Source organism: Panthera pardus, unplaced genomic scaffold (assembly GCF_024362965.1).
Source record: "Panthera pardus isolate Hobbes unplaced genomic scaffold, ASM2436296v1 HiC_scaffold_18, whole genome shotgun sequence".
NCBI lineage: Eukaryota > Metazoa > Chordata > Mammalia > Carnivora > Felidae > Panthera > Panthera pardus.
Genome location: NW_026526743.1, coordinates 8,725,511 through 8,742,570, shown reverse-complemented (window position 1 = coordinate 8,742,570; position 17,060 = coordinate 8,725,511). Strand labels below are relative to the sequence as shown.

The window sequence follows — 17,060 nt, the reverse complement described above, 5'->3', positions numbered from 1 at the left end:
CAGGGCAGTCATTACGTTTTGTTGGATGGTTTCTGTTTCCACTACAGGAGACTATACCCATGGGGAGTTTTTTGTGAAGTAAAAGATAAGATAGAAAAAGAGGTTAAGTAAAGTGTGGAACTAAGATCGGTGGGTACAAGCACAAGCATTAAAGTCAGGTCTTGGAGTCCGGCTGGTGACATTAACTGCCCCTTTCATTTGACCTAGCATTATGAACTCTGCCTGTGGCCACTTGATAAGTGTGTTTTTTATTGCAGGGATTGCTGACATTCAGGGATGTAGCCATAGAATTTTCTCAGGAAGAGTTGCGGTGCCTGAACCACAGTCAGTGGGAACTGTACAGGGATGTGATGTTAGAGAACTACGGACACCTCCTTTTCTTGGGTGAGGATAACTCCTTCCACATTTCCCAAACCATACTCAGGGATTTGTTCCTTCCCTTGAAGACTGTCTCTTGGAATCTTCCTCTTTGCATGATTGGGATTCAGATCCCTGCAGTAAGGGAAAGAAGTAGGGGTTTGTGGATGTACAGAAAAATCTTCATGGTGTTTCCTTTTCAGCTTTACCTTCCCTTCCTTAGGGTAACATCATCATTTCTGTACATTAATGACAATTCTAAAGGCTAAGTGGCATAAAACGGTATCTCTTTTGTCTTAAATACCGATTTCTACTCATTATTGTCATGGTAGTACTCGGAAGTGGAGGTCAAGATCTGAACATGGAAAATTTGTCCTGCATGTTCTAAAGGGGTTGTTGGGCCACAGCATTTGGGAATTCATTTTCTAGGATTGTACTATGTCCTCTCTGCTCTAACTCAGCACAATAGTGGATCAGAAGTTAGAATCTCCAACCACACTCATATTCTTTTTTTCTAATAAACAGGTCTTGTTGTGTCAAAGCCAGACCTGGTCATCTTTTTGGAACACAAGAAGGATGTCTGGGCCGTGGAGAGAAAGGAGACAGTAGTTACACACCCAGGTAGGTGGGAATGAAGTCGATGACAGAGGTGAGGTCCAGTCGTGAAGGAGGAATTGGACCTCAGAATGTGGTTGAGCAGCTCTCCTTGAATGGAAATTAGGTTGGAAAGGCCAGTTTTAGGTCTCTCCTTTCACATCGGGCATCTGCTTTCCAACACATCATGCTGTTACATTCTCAAAGGATTGTTCTTCAGTTTCACTGAAGGTCCTTCACATCCATAGTGAGGTCTTCCAGAACCTTATTGGTTCTCCATTGCTTGGAGGTCTTGGGGAAATCTCTGCATTTCTGAGGAAGTCTAGGTTAATCCATTTCTGAGTTCGGTTTTGCCTCTTGTGTGTAATGTGTCAGGGTAGTGGTGGGCATCTTGGGGTTAGGTGCAGAAATCCCAAGAACGCTACTGGGAGACATCACAAGTTATCGGGTTGATCCTTTCCAGGATTAAGGAGGCTTTCATTTTAATCATGCAAAATAGAGGCCCAGTAATTTCATCAGGTAATAAAGCAATTCCCTAAAATGAGAAAATCTCGTCCTTTTTTTCACCTCAAAAGTTCATTTCTTGGGTTGCCTGGTTGACTCAGTTGGTTAAGCGTCTGGGTTGAACTCAAGCCATGATCTTAGTTTGTGATTTTGAGCCTTGCATCAGGCTCTCTGCTGTCAGTGAAGAGCCCGTTTGGGATCCTTTGCCTCTGTGTCCGTCTGGCACATGTTCTCTGTTTCTCAAAAATAAAATATTAAAAAAAAAAAGAAAGTGCAGGATGCCTGGGTGACTCAGTTGGTTAAGAGTCCATTGCATTTGGCTCAGGTCATGATCTCAGGGTTTCTGAGTTGAAGCCCCACTTAGGACTCTTGGCTGACAGCCCAGATCATACTTGGTTTCTCCCTCCCTCTCTCTCTCTCCCTCTCTCTGCCCTTCACACACTTGCTCTTTATCCCTCTCTCAAAATAAATAAAGTGTACGTTCATTTGCTTTGTATTAAGTAAAATAAGAAATTTTCACTCAACGTGTTGCATTCCTCAATGGTGAAATAATTTAAAGCACCCATTATATTCATATAATTCTACATAAATTAATGCCATTATTAGTTAAAACTCATGGCCTATAATAAAATCTCAATTGTTACTTTATTTCTTAATAATTGAATCCTTTTATGATTTTTGTCTTGTATAATATGAAGTTCCTGTGACTTTGTCATATGTTTTCATTTTGAGTAGTTGTATATGAGATTCCTTTATGATTTATTACATCAATAGTCCTGATATGACATGGGCATGTGCTTTATGAGAAGTGAGGGAGAGAATTAGTAAACTTCCTATATTTAGAAAAAGAGTTTTAATTATAAATGTAATTTCACTTCAGGAAAAATTAAGTATTGTTTTTTTTCTTTTTTTTTTACTTTTCTCAGAATGTATATCTATTTAATACCAAAGATTTTTTTGATAAAGTGATTGTTGGCCTATTTTACAATTTTGATGAAACTTGTTTATTTAGAAATGAAAGGTTTTGGGGCACTTGGGTGACTCAGAGGGTTGAGCATCTGAGTCTTGATTTCAGCTCAGGTCATGACTTCATGGTTTGAGTTTAAGTCCTAAGACCATTTCTGCACCCAGTGTGGAGCCTGCTTGGAATTCCCTTCTCTCTCTCCCTCTCCCTACCCCCACTCGCTTTCTCTCTCAAACTTATTAAAAAATTACAAAAAAGAAATGAAAGGTTTTTATTTGTTTGATTCTAAAGAATGGATTATAGGGGAGCCTCGGTAGCTCAGTTGGTTAAGCCTTCAACTTCAGTGTATGTAATGATCTTGTGGTTTGTGACTTTAGCCCCGTGTCTGGCTCTGTGCTGAGGGCTCACAGCCTGGAGCCTGCTTTGGATTCTTTGTCCCCCTCCGTCTCTCTGAGAGTCTCCCTGGCTTGCCCTTTCTCTCTCTTTCTGATACATAAAAACTAAAAAATAAACAATTGATTATACCCTTAAATCTGTGTGATAGGAGGGATCTATTAACATAACACGTTGTTTAATGTCTTAAGTGCTTAATTCACAAAAGTTCATTAGAGGTTTCCATGGTTGATTTTAAGGAACATTCTTTACAATTTTAATGCCCATGAAGATAAGCCAGTAATTCAAAATGTTCCTTTTTCATGGGTGCACAGTCACAGTTGAAAATTAGAGCTAAAGCTAGGGGTGCCTGGGCTTAGGTCATGATCTCATGGTTCGAGAGTCTGAGCTCTGCATCGGGCTCTATACTGACACTGTGGAGACTGCTTGGGATTTTTTCTTTGTTCCTTCTATGCTTTACCTTTTTCTCTCTCAAAGTAAATAAGGTTAAAAAAAATATATATGTATATATAGTGGGCCTGTTTTAAATAGCTCATCATTTTTATGTAGAATTTTTTGGTTTACATTTTGTCTGGTTTTGAAATTCCATAGTAATGTGCTTCCTTTTTATGGAACTTTCCACGGCATTATTTAGGTGGGATTTTGCTTTTACCTGTGTATTTTGTTTTAGGGTGACAATTTTCAACTCATTACATTTTTGGACAATGTGAGTGAGTCTAACTCAGATACGATCAGCCTTATGCCCTTTGCTAATAAAAGGATCTATGTATTTGTAGCAGTATTACCTATGCATACTTGTGACTCATCTTGTGTATTTCTTTCCTTGATTAGTGGTAAATGAATGTTGTATCCTGTTTAGGTGAGTTATCATGCTAATAGAATTAATTTCATCATGTATTTATTGGTGAATGTATTGGCTGTATGTATTTTCATTCTGGTTACCTTAGAGAGTACTTAAAACATCTTAAAGGTATTACAAACCTTTATACATGCTGCTAGTGCAGAGCTCAACAGAGGGCTTGTTTTTTTCTTTTTTGTTTTACGTTTATTTATTCCTGAGAGAGAGACAGAGAGAGAGAGAGAAAGAGAGACCGACCGACCAAGCCCATGCAGGGGAGGGGCAGAGAGGGAGGGAGACACAGAATCTGGATCTCCAGGCTTCTTGCTGTCAGCACAGAGCCCAATGCGGGGCTCAGACTCATGAACCCCAAGATCATGACCTGAGCTGAAGTTGAGCACGTAACCAAATGAGCCCTGAAGCAACCCTCAGCACAGGATTTGAATTCCCAAACTGGGAGAACATGTCCTAAGCTGAAATCAGGAGTTGGACACTTAACCGAATGAGCCACTTTCATGCCTCTAACACACTGTTTTAAGCTGATAGTGTCAATTTTATACAAAACTCTTCTACTTACCATCTCTGCACCTGTACCCACTTTATATTGATGACATCATAAATTCTTTTTTTATATTGCATTTATTATTACCTAGATTTGATTTTTATGCTTTTATTTAAGAAAAAGTCTGTAGCAGAAATAAATGTGACTTGTCCTACCTTGTTACAACACTATAGGTTTCTATAATTGTGTAAATATTTATACTTCTCAGAGAGCTTTATGTTATGTCTTTTCAGTTACTGTTTAGAATCTTTTTATTTCAACAAGGACTTTTTAAAAAAAATTTTAATGTTTATTTATATTTTGAGAGAGAGACAGAGACAGAATCTGAAGCAGGCTCCAGGCACTAAGTCTTCAGCAAGATCACAACACAGGGCACAGACTCACCAACCGTGAGAACATAACTTGAACCAAAGTTGGATACGTGACCAACCGAGGCACCCAGGTGCCCCTAGAAGGACATTCTTTAACATTTTTGTAGGAGAGATCTGCTGATAAACTTAGAGGGGTTTTGCCTTGGCAAAGTCTTCATTTCTACATGCATAGAAAACAGCTGTGCCAGGTAGGGTATTCTCGGTGGATATTTTTTGATCTTTCAGTATTTGAATATATTGTTCAATGCTTTTCTTTCTATAACATCTACCGAGAACCCCACTAACAATCTTGTAGGAGCTCTCTTGTACAAGATGAGTTGCCTTTGTCAAGCTTTTCAAAATTCTCTTTTCACTGGTCATTTTTGGTCAGTTAATTACAACGTGTCACTGTGTTCATGTCTTGTCTTTTTTCTTCTTCTATTTTTACTTAAATTCTAATTAGATAACATACAGTGCAATATTGATTTCAGTATAATTCAGTGGCTCATCACTTATATACAGTGTTCATCATAACAATTGCTTTCCTTAATAGCCATCACCAAGCAACCTGTCCCTCACCCGTCTCCTGCCATAGATACTTATCCTATTGTGAATTTACCGTGTTTGTGAATTTGTCTCTTCTTTCCACATACAAGAGAGCTACAAGCCTTTAGTTCTTCATGGAAACTCTCTGCCCCCTTTCACTCTGCTCTCCTTTTGGGTGCCATTATTGTACACATTGTTCCGCTTGTCGGTGTCCCGTGTGTCCCTAGACTTTGTTCTTTCCACATTTTTCTTTGGTCCTCTTAGGTAATTTAAAACAAGGGGTCTTTAGATTGTCCACTTCTTTTTTCTGCTTGAGCAAGTCTGTTGCTGACTCCTTTGTATATTTTTAAATTCAGAGATTCTCCACTTGAGCTCCCAAATTCTGGGTGATTGTTTCTTATACTTTGCCTCTTTGGGTTTACATTTTGGTCATGCATAGTTGTTCTGCTCTCATTTAGTTACCTGTCTGTTTTCTCTTCTTCCTCCATGGGCATCTTTATGATGTTTTCTTCTTGAATTCTTGATCATAACATTAATACTTCCTAATTAATTCAAGGTCAGTTTTGGAGATTTCTTTCATTCCTGTGAGTGAAACAAGTTCTTCTATTTCTTTATGGCCTTGTGGCCTTTTGTTGAGATTAGTGAATTTAAGAAAACAGCTTCTGGGCTTAGGCTTATGAACTTGTTTGTACAGGAGAACACAAGTAATTGGTAATGTCTGAATTTTTGGAATTTCCCAGTTTACGAAAGTATAGTTACTTCTTTAGAGCCCATACCTTCCTCTGTTGTCCTCAGCTCTGTAGTCTCTCCAGTGTGTAAACAAAAGCTCTCCTGTTGTCTCAGCATCCATCATAGTGCATCCAGCGGGTGCCCTCATTCCCTCTGCTTCCATGTTCTGCATGACAGAAACAAGTCCCTCAGGCACCTGCAAAAAAGCCAGATCACTGAACATAGAGGTCACTCCTGTGTTCATCTCCTGATGAGAGGTAACAGTTTTCACACAGTGTTGGCATGGAGCGTCAGGAAGGGTGAGTAGCTTTGTGGGCCAGTGTCACAAACTTTGTCTCTTTGATGTTTCTCTTCTTTTCTACTTGCCTGTGTGGGCTGGGTTCTCCTAATTGCCTTCTGGAGCACTCACAAGGTAATTTAGTCCATTTGTGTCTCCATGGAGGAGACACCATCCTGATGCTCCCTATTTCTTCACTGCTGATATCCTGTGATGGGTATTAATTTTGGATATTAGCATTTAACATATACGCATGTGAGGATAGTAAGTGAGAGAACTGATCGTGTATCTTTTACTTGTGTCTTTTCATAACACCATAGGCTTGTTGGCAAAGTCAGGTAAAGAATATTCTTTTTAAAGAGTGATGTAGGAACAAATGCAAGTTGTGGCTCTTAGTATTTACACTCAGTGATGACTTGGATGAAGATGGAAGGTAGAGAAAGGTAGAAATGAGGTTACGATGGATATCGCCAAACTGGGATATTTGCCCTTAATGGAACCCATATTGCCAGAAGAGATCAAGCGTATAAAATACTTGGGGGAAAACCCCACCTTAAGTCAGTTCTATTTGAATCCCAGGACCAAAATCCATTTTCGTAAAGTTTTATTTTTTTAAATATTTATTTATTGGGGCGCCTGGGTGGCGCAGTCGGTTAAGCGTCCGACTTCAGCCAGGTCACGATCTCGCGGTCCGTGAGTTCGAGCCCCGCGTCAGGCTCTGGGCTGATGGCTCGGAGCCTGGAGCCTGTTTCCGATTCTGTGTCTCCCTCTCTCTCTGCCCCTCCCCCGTTCATGCTCTGTTTCTCTCTGTCCCAAAAATAAATAAAAAATGTTGAAAAAAAAATTAAAAAAAAAAAATATTTATTTATTTATTTTTGGTTGCTTCCCATTTTTTTAAATATGATATTTATTGTCAGATTGGTTTCCATACAACAACCAGTGCTCATTCCAACAGGTGCCCTCCTCAATGCTCATCACCCACTCTCCCCTCCCTCCCAGCCCCCACAAACCCTCAGTTTATTCTCAGTTTTTAAGAGTCTCTTTTGGTTTGTCTCCCTCCCTCCCTTTTTCTTTTTCCTTCCCCTCCCCCATGGTCTTGTATTAAGTTTCTCAGGATCCACATAAGAGTGAAAACATATGGTATCTGTCTTTCTCTGTATGACTTAACTTAGCATAACACTCTTCAGTTCCATCCACGTTGCTACAAAAGGCCATATTTCATTCTTTCTCATTGCCAAGTAGTATCCCATTATGTATATAAACCACAATTTCTTTATCCATTTGTCAGTTGATGGACATTTAGGCTCTTTGCATAATTTAGCTATTGTTGAAAATGCTGCTATAAACATTGGGGTACAAGTGCCCCTATGCATCAGTACTCCTGTATCCCTTGGGTAAATTCCTAGCAGTGCTATTGCTGGGTCATAGGGTAGATCTATTTTTAATTTTTTGAAGAACCTCAACACTGTTTTCCAGAGTGGCTGCACCAATTTGCATTCCCACCAACAGTGCAAGAGGGTTCTCGTTTCTCCACATTCTCCCCAGCATCTATAGTCTCCTGATTTGTTCATTTTAGCCACTCTGACTGGCATGAGATGACATCTCGGTGTGGTTTTGATTTGTGTTTCCCTGATGAGGAATGACGTTGAACATCTTTTCATGTGCCTGATGGCCATTTGGATGTCTTCTTTAGAGAAGTGTCTATTCACGTTTTCTGCCCATTTCTTCACTGGATTACTTGTTTTTGAGGTGTGGAGTTTGGTGAGCTCTTTGTAGATTTTGGATACTAGCCCTTTGACTGATATGTCATTTGCAAATATCTTTACCCATTTGGTCGGTTTCCTTTTAGTTTTGTTGACTTGTTTCCTTTGCAGTGCAGAAGTTTTAATCTTGATTAAGTCCCAATAGTTCACTTTTGCTTTTAATTCCCTCGTCTTTGAGGATGTGTCAAGTAAGAAATTGCTGCGGCTGAGGTAAGAGAGGTTTTTTCCTGCTTTCTCCTCGTGTTTTGATCATTTCTTGTCTCACAATCAGGTCCTTTATCCATTTTGAGTTTATTTTTGTGGATGGTGTAAGAAAGTGATCTGGTTTCATTCTTCTGCATGTTGCTGTCCAGTTCTCCCAGCACCATTTGTTAGACTGCCTTTTTTCCATTGGATATTCTTTCCTGCTTTGTCAAAGATTAGTTGGCCATACTTTTGTGGGTCCAATTCTGGAGTCTCTATTCTATTTCATTGGCCTATGTGTCAGTTTTTGTGCCAATACCATGCTGTCTTGATGATTACAGCTTTGTAGTAGAGGCTAAAGTCTGGGATTGTGATGCCTCCCGCTTTGGTCATCTTCTTCAATATTACTTTGGCTATTCGGGGTCTTTTGTGGTTCTGTAAAAATTTTAGGGTTGCTTGTTCTAGCTTCGAGAAGAATGCTGGTGCAATTTTGATTAGGATTGCATTGAATGTGTAGATTGCTTTGCGTAGTATTGACATTTTAACAGTATTTATTCTTCCAATCCATGAGCATGGAATGTTTTTCCATTTCTTTGTATCTTCTTCAATTTCCTTCATAAACTTTCTATAGTTTTCAGCATACAGATCTTTGCTTCGGTTTATTCCTTGGTATTTTATGCTTCTTGGTGCAATTGTCAATGGGATCAGTTTCTTTATTTGTCTTTCTGTTGCGTTATTATTAGTGTATAAGAATGCAACTGATTTCTGTACATTAATTTTGTACTCTGCGACTTTGCTGAGTACTGAAAGCTTGGCTTCATCTTTGCCAATTTTGATGCTTTTGATTTCCTTTTGTTGTCTCATTGTTGATGCTAGAACTTCCAACACTATGTTAATATCGGTGAGAGTGGACATCCCTGTCGTGTTCCTGATCTCAGGGGGAAATCTCTCAGTTTTTCCCCATGGAGGGTGATATTAACTGTGGGCTTTTCACAAATGCCTTTTATGATATTTAAGTATGTTCCTACTATCCCGACTTCCTCCAGGGTTTTTATTAAGAAAAGATGCTGAATTTTCTCAAATGCTTTTTCTGCATCAATTGACAGTATCATTTTATTGACAGGATCTTTATTAATGTGATGTATCACATTGATTGATTTGCGAATGTCGAACCAGCCCTGCATCCCAGGAATGAATCCCACTTGATCATGGTGAATAATTCTTTTTATATGCCGTTGAATTCGATTTGCTAGTATCTTATTGAGAATTTTTGCATCCATATTCATCAGGGATATTGGCCTGTAGTTCTCTTTTTTTTGCTGGCTCTTTGTCTGGCTTGAGAACCAAAGTAATGCTGGCTTCATAGAATGAGTCTGGAAGTTTTTCTTCCCTTTCTCTTTTTTGGAACAGCTTGAGAAGGATAGGTGTTAACTCTACTTCAAATATCTGGTAGAATTCCCCAGGGAAGCCATCTGGTCCTGGATTCTTATTTGTTGGGAGAGTTTTGATAACTGATTCAGTTTCTTCACTGGTTATGGGTCTATTCAAGTTTTCTATCTCTTCCTGTTTGAGTTTTGGAAGTGTTTGGGTGCTCAGGAATTTTTCCACTTCTTCCAGGTTGTCCAGTTTGTTGGCATATAAGTTTTCATAGTGTTCCCTGATAATTGCTTGTATTTCTGAGGGATTGGTTGTAATAATTCCATTTCCATTCATGATTTTATCCATTTGGGTCCTGTCCCTTTTCTTTTTGAGAAGCCTGGCTAAAGGTTTATCAATTTTGTTTATTTTTTCAAAACACCAACTCTTCGTTTCATTGATCTGCTCTACAGTTTTTTTAGATTCTATATTGTTTATTTTTGCTCTGATCTGTACTATTTGTCTTCTGCTGGGTTTGGGGTGTCTTTGCGGTTCTGCTTCTATTTCCATTAGGTGTGCTCTTAGGTTTTGATTTGGGATTTTTCTTGTTTCCTGAGGTAGGCCTGGATTGCAATGTATTTTCCTCTCAGGACTGCCTTCGCTGCATCCCAAAGCATTTGGATTGTTGTATTTTCATTTTCATTTGTCTCCGTATATTTTTAAATTTCTCCTCTAATTGCCTGGTTGACCCATTCATTCTTTAGTAGGGTATTCTTTAACCTCCATGCTTTTGGAGGTTTTCCAGACTTTTTCCTGTGGTTGATTTCAAGTTTCATGGCACTGTGGTCTAAAAGTGTGTATGGTATGATCTCAATTCTTTTATACTTCTGAAGGGCTGTTTTGTGACCCAGTATGTGATCTATCTTGGAGAATGTTCCGTGTGCACTCGAGAAGAAAGTATATTCTGTTGCTTTGGGATGCAGAGTTTTAAATATATCTGTCAAGTCCATCTGATCCAGTGTATCACTCAGGGCCCTTGTTTCTTTATTGATTGTGTGTCCAGATGATCTCTCCATTGCTGTAAGTGAGGTATCAGAGTCCCCTGCAATTACCATATTCTTATCCATAAGGCTGCTTATGTTTGTGATTAATTGTTTTATATATGTGGGGGCTCCTGTATTCAGCTCATAGACATTTATAATTGTTAGCTCTTCCTGATGAATAGACCCTATAATGATTATATAATGCCCTTCTTCATCTCTTGTTACAGCCTTTAATTTAAAGTCTAGTTTGTCTGATATAAGTATGGCTACTCCAGCTTTCTTTTGACTTCCAGTAACATGACAGTTCTCCATCCCCTCATGTCAATCTGAAGGTTTCCTCAGGTCTAAAATGAGTCTCTTGTAGACAGCAAATAGATGTTATTGGTTTTTTTAATCCATTCTGATACCCTATGTCTTTTGGTTGGAGCATTTAGTCCATTTACATTCAGTGTTATTACAGAAAGATATGGGTTTAGAGTCACTGTGATGTCTTTAGGTTTCATGCTTGTAGTGATGTCTCTGGTCCTTCGTGGTCCTTGCAACATTTCACTCACAGAATCCCCCTTAGGGTCTCTTGTATGGCTGGTTTAGTGGTGGTGAATCCCTCAGTTTTTGTTTGGGGAAAACTAAAATACATTATTGTAAATCTTTAAAAATACTTTACTCATTTTTGAGAGAAAGAGTCCATGCAGGGGAGAAGCAGAGAGAGAGAGATGCATATTCAGTAGCAGGCTAAAGGCTCTGAGTTATCAGCAGAGTCTGATGTAGGGCTTGGACTCTTGAACCATGAGATGATGGTGTCTTGGGGTGAGGTCAGATATCTGACCAACTGAGCTACCCAGCTGCCCCTCCAAAATTCATGTTTATTCTTAAATATTCTCTGAAAGGACTTTGGAAATTCTGGAAAATGAACCAATCCATGCCAAAACTAATCATTGAAATCATTTCAAATATAAAATTCGTTTAATCCTTCATTCACTTATTCACTGAAATGTTTCTAAAAGTTAGAATTTTTATCTTCCTTTTTCAGTGTCTAAATGTGATTGTTTTGAGAGGGCTTTTCAGAGGGTTCATTATTCTTCTACCTTGCCTTATCCCTCCTTTTCCAATGTCTCTAAATTTGGTAATAACCAGACAGTCTGTATGCAAACATCACTGTTCAATGTTATCACATAGTCCCTAATTTGGATCTAGTTTTTATGTGTGGTGAACTTCAGAAGGCCTTTAGTGAGAACTCTATCTTCCATAATTACCAAGGGGTTTAGTATGGAGATACAACTTCCCAATGCCAAGAATCTGGCAAGAAACGTGAAGCAAGGGTCAAATCCTCAATTTCAGAGAACTCCGTTTCCAAACATCCAGTATAAAAGTAATAAATGTGGGAAAGTGTCTTATGAAAGCTCAAATCCAATGGCACATCATTGCATCCTTACTGGAGAGAAGACTTAACAATGCAGCAACTCTGGTAAACTTTTAACCAGTCTTCAAACTTGCTCAACAGCAGAGATTTCATAATGGGAAGAAAGCTTACAAATATAACAATATGGCAAAGGCTTTCAGTACCACAAAACTTGTCAACACGAGGTGTGATATATACTGGGGAGAAGGCTGAAAGGTGTTTACAAAATGTGGCAAAGGCTTTAGGCAGAACTTCAAACTTTGTGACCATCACAGAGTGCATACTGAAAGAAAGATTACCAATGTAAAAAATTTGACAAAGCATTTAATCCTCATCAAAACCTTTCAACATGAGACCGTCCTGAGGAGATAGCTTACAGATGTCAAGAATGTTGGCAAACTCTACCCAGAACTGAACTCTCATAAAACATCAGAAAACTACACTGGATATAAACCCCAGAAATGTAATGAATAATGAAAAACTTTGTGTTTAGTGTATATTTGAAAAACAGCAAACTTATTTGAATATAAAAAACATTACAGCTGTGAACAGTTGGCAAGCTGTGTAATGGAATGTGAAATCTAAATAAACTGAAAGAATTCTCAGCAGAAAGCAGTCAATACCACTTTTGAGACATGATTCTAAATCAGTATTTATTATAGATGAAAATCCAAAGTCAAATCATTCAGATCACTTATTTATCCTTGGACAATGGAGGTGCTATGGGTGCCAACCCCTCCACAAGTGAACATCTGCTTGTAACTTGCGAGTCCCCAAATTTAAAAACATAGGTACTTTCCCATGGAAATAGCCTATTGTGGACCAGAAGCCTCATCTAAAACAGCCAATAACCCATTTTTAATACATGGCCTATTTTATATGCAGTAATAATAAAGCAAGCTTGAGGAAAGAAAATATTATGGAAATCATAATGAAGAGAAAACAGATTTACAGAATATATGTAAATTTGTGTATAAGTGGACGCACACTGTTCAATCCCATGTTCTAACATGGTCAACTGTGTTTGTTAATCTGCGTGAAAGGATGAAGGGAAGATGGTTGTGTGTCTGGAGAGGAATAATGTCACCGTCTCCTTTTTCTTTTGACCATAATTGCAATTTTGGGGGTGAGGGGGTGGAAAATATTATTAGCTCGTGTGCATGCAAAAGGATTTGATTGTTTCTGTCTCTCAGACGTGCAGGGCTGTAGTATGATGGGGAATTCACTCATACCAACTTTTCCATGGAACATAATGGACACTGTCATGTACAAGGTATGAAGAAAGTGTACATTCACATGGTGTTTGTGGCTGATCTATAACAGTGATGTAAGTCACCACGAAGTGATCATTCAGGACATCATTATTTGCATTAAAAGTAAGATAGTGTAGGGATGCCTGGGTGGCACAGTCTGTCAAGCGTTTGACTCTTGATCTCAGCTCAGGTCATGATCTCACAGTTCATGAGTTCAAGCCCCACGTCAGGTTCAATACTGATGGTGCAGAGCCTGCTTGGGATTCTGTTTCTCCTTCTCTCTGCTCCTCCCCTGCTTGTGCTCTCTCTGTCTCTCTCAAAATAAATAAATAAACTTTTAAAATAATAAAAATTTTTAAAAAATAAGTAAATAAAAGTAAGATAGAGGAACATTCTGAATTTTAAATAGATATGCCAGTTTTTTTCCAAGGAGATTATGTTAGCTGTTGATTAAAATTTGCATGCATCTTCATAATAGCAATCGATAGAAGTCAAGAATATTAGGCAGTTGAAATAGAGATTTTCACACATCTTAGGCAAGCATAGCTAACTCTTGCATAAAAGGGTGTAAAATTATTGTAAATCCACATTTATTCAATGATGAGCCTCAGCTTGCACAGCATGGAAAGCACAACTCACAGATTCTTATATCAGAGGAACAGAATAGTTCTTGAATGCTTGAATGGGTGTTTTGACCAAGGATCGTACAGTGGTTTTGCAACGGTATGTTTAGCATGTGTTTGAACTTAATACATTTTGATTAAGAACACTGAATAGATTTTAATGTGTTAACACTGTCTGAATGAATGAACTGTTCCCCTACACCAACCTTAGCCTGCCCCACCTTCATTAAGGTTGTAGGTAAACAGTAACACAAAGTGCACTTGACCATTGAACAACATGAGTTTGGTCTGTGTGGGTACATTTATAGTCAGGTTTGTTCATTGTACAGAAATTTATTTTCTCGTCTGATTTTCTTAACATTTTCCTTTTTTGAAATTACTTTCCTATAGGAATGCCATGTATAATACATATAACATAAAATATACATTAATCGATCTCGATCAAGTTCCTTGTCACCAGTAGACTATTAAAATATAGTGTTGGGGAGTCAAAGTAATACACAGATTTTCAATGGCATGAGGGGTGGCCACACTGAACCCCTGCATTGTTCAAGCGTCACTCATGCTTGGGAAAGCAGTGGGATGATATCCCTAATAACTATTCTCCGCAAGTTTATGTATTCTAACTTCCTTATTGTGACTGCTGGAACATTAAGGTGCTGTTAATATAGATGACACGGAAGTATTCTTGAGAGCATAGCTAGTCAATTTCTTCTTTTTATTTTTTCAACATTTTTTCATTCCTGAGAGACCGAGCACGAGTGGGGAATGGGGCAGAGAGAGAGGGAGACACAGAATCTGAAGCAGGCTCCAGGCCCTGAGCTGTCAGCACCGAGCCTGATGCGGGGCTCAAACCCACCAACTGTGAGATCATGACCTGAGCTGAAGTTGGGACACTCAACCGATTGAGCCACCCAGCTGCCCCTAGAGCATAGCTACTCAATTTCTTGATACTGTGGCCATGGGATCCATTTTGTATAACCAGACTGGCTACAGGGGGACTGAAGGGACTCTAGCTAGACCCAGCAGCCAATAGAGTAGATAATGCCCTCAAAGTCTCAAAGTAGTCCCTGTTTGGGCTTCCCCAATAACCTTTGTGAAAGAGCACCCACTCCCAGTGTGTCTACCTTCAGCATCCCTTAGAGAAGAGCCCTGCAGAGTTCACCATGCTCTTTTCATGTGGGTTTGACTTGTACATTCTAGACTTAGCTCAGGAAGTGCAAAGCACTCCAACTGTAGACCCTACAAAAGGCATCTGCCCCAGTTCCTGCCACTGTCTCTGTCTTCACTCAGCCCTGACCTCAAGGCATATTGGGTACATCCTGTGGGATCTGTGAGTAGCAAACTTTATTGTTTCACATTCTTTGTTTTCTTTTATTCAACCATGGCTCACAATCCAATGTCCGCAGTTTCTGTTTAACTCCTAAGGGAACAAAGTTATTACAACTATAATTATAAGCCATATGTACAGAATTATCATTTATTGTTTTTAACATTTTACACTCTTTTTCTCCGCTTATGTTGTTTTTAGGAGTATACAGAACACAAATATTTATGGCTTGGATACGCACAGAATACAGTATGTTATATTAAGCTAAAGATACGTTTTAGTTTTTTGTTCTTTTGTTTTTAATCTTTTTTGATGTTCATTTAGTTTTGAGAGAGAGAGAGAGAGAGAGAGAGAGAGAGAGAGAGAGAAACAGAGCATGAGCAGGAAAGAGCCAGCAAGAGACAGAGACATAGAATCCAAAGCAGGGTCCAGGTTCAGAGCTGTCAGCGAACAGACCAACATAAGTCTTGAACTTATAAATTGCAAGGTCATAACCTGAGCTGAAGTTGGATACTTAGCCAACTAAGCCACCCAGGTGTCCTGCTAAAGATGTAGTTTGGAATAAAAGAACTAACTCGAAAGAAGTGCAAGTATAGGGGTGTGTATATTTAAGTGTGTGTACCTATATCTTCAGAAGGAAAGGGACTATTAGATCCAATGAGGTAATTTCAAAATTGATGCTTTATGTAGTAAACAAAAATGTTACAGATTGAAAATGGGAATAATTTTCTATAGATCGTATTCGATTCATTTCTCCTAAATCTCCTGCATCATGGCTTGAGAATCTCCCCATGCAAATCCTGTCTTGTCTACCTGCCTATTAGTTATGTAGCATATACTCTTCCTCATTCAAATGTTTAGGAACTGCTGCTTATCAGGTATACCCAGGGATGTTAAGGATGGTTTGCATGAAATGACATGGTGTTCCAAAATTAGTTTGATTATGGGAGTAGTTCAACAGTGAACATACTAAATTCCGTATAGTTTTATTAATACATTTCACTTCTCTCAATTGGAGAAGAACACGAAGTAAGATTTCTTTAGTTACTGTTCTTTTTCCTTCTTGGAAGTGGTATCCTCCAAGTTGTCCACTTGGAGAGTGAAAACTTCAGAGTGAAAACTTGCAGATTCATGTGTCAAGGGTTGTTTTAACATTGACTTGATGAGACCAAGCATGTGACGTTGCTTGGTGCTTACTAGATGTTCTACATATAGGGAGAAAACAATCTTGTATTAGGAATAATTCTGCAGCCCAAAGAATACTGAAAAACATCTAGGCTGAAGCATTGCCATGAATTCTTCACGTGGGGAGAGGACACCGTCCAAGATGTGTTGCTGACTCTGGTTGGAGAAGGATACATTTTGCTTGTTTTCTTTCTGAATCGTCTCCAGTTTTTTCATTTTCTCATCTCCATTACAGTGATGCAGGCATCACAGCTGTCCTTCTATGCTGTGTTGTGGATATCCCATTTTTACCACTCTCCCACTCCCACATAAGCCGCACAGACTCTGGTAGATTCTTAGGTGTGATTTGGAACTTTTAATTCAAAGGGAAATGGTTGTTAACCGGTATGGAGGCCATACCTGAGATTTAAATACAATGTGGTCATCACTTCCCTGGAGGAAAAGGAAAACATCAATGGGCCACAGGATTTTCTCATTCACTTGGCATAGAGAGAGTTGTGAGGACAGATAGAATATGAGGATGCTATCCTTGACCAGAACGATAGGTCCTACTAAAAGCACATATGGAGAATTCTTGAAATGCAGGGAAAGATCTGGTAGGAATCCTCCTTTGGTCACTGTAAAGTCTTAGGAACATACTTGTAATGAACAAATGTGACAGACATGGGGACATGGGAAATGTGGTAGGTTCTTAGGTTGAGGGAAGTCAGATCCTTTCCTCATGTGTTCATGAATTCCTTGGCCGTCCTCAGGACCAGTTGCTTTGGATGCCATAGGTAACCATCCTTTCCCAGGCCCAGATACGTGGCAG

General features: G+C 39.0%; 1 protein-coding gene across 2 annotated transcripts in view; it reads left to right on the top strand.

Moving 5' to 3' along the window:
* Nucleotides 1-17,060, top strand: part of LOC109260581 (zinc finger protein 420-like) — an 89,745-nt gene that overhangs the window by 64,593 nt on the left and 8,092 nt on the right. Inside the window, exons 3-4 of one of the 2 annotated variants that reach the window (XM_053905826.1) lie at nt 258-384; nt 883-978. The exons of the other annotated variant lie outside the window; for it this stretch is intronic. Of the exons in view, the coding sequence (XP_053761801.1) occupies nt 258-384; nt 883-978 (223 nt within the window). The remainder of the gene's footprint in view (nt 1-257; nt 385-882; nt 979-17,060) is intronic. 2 annotated transcript variants of the gene reach the window in all.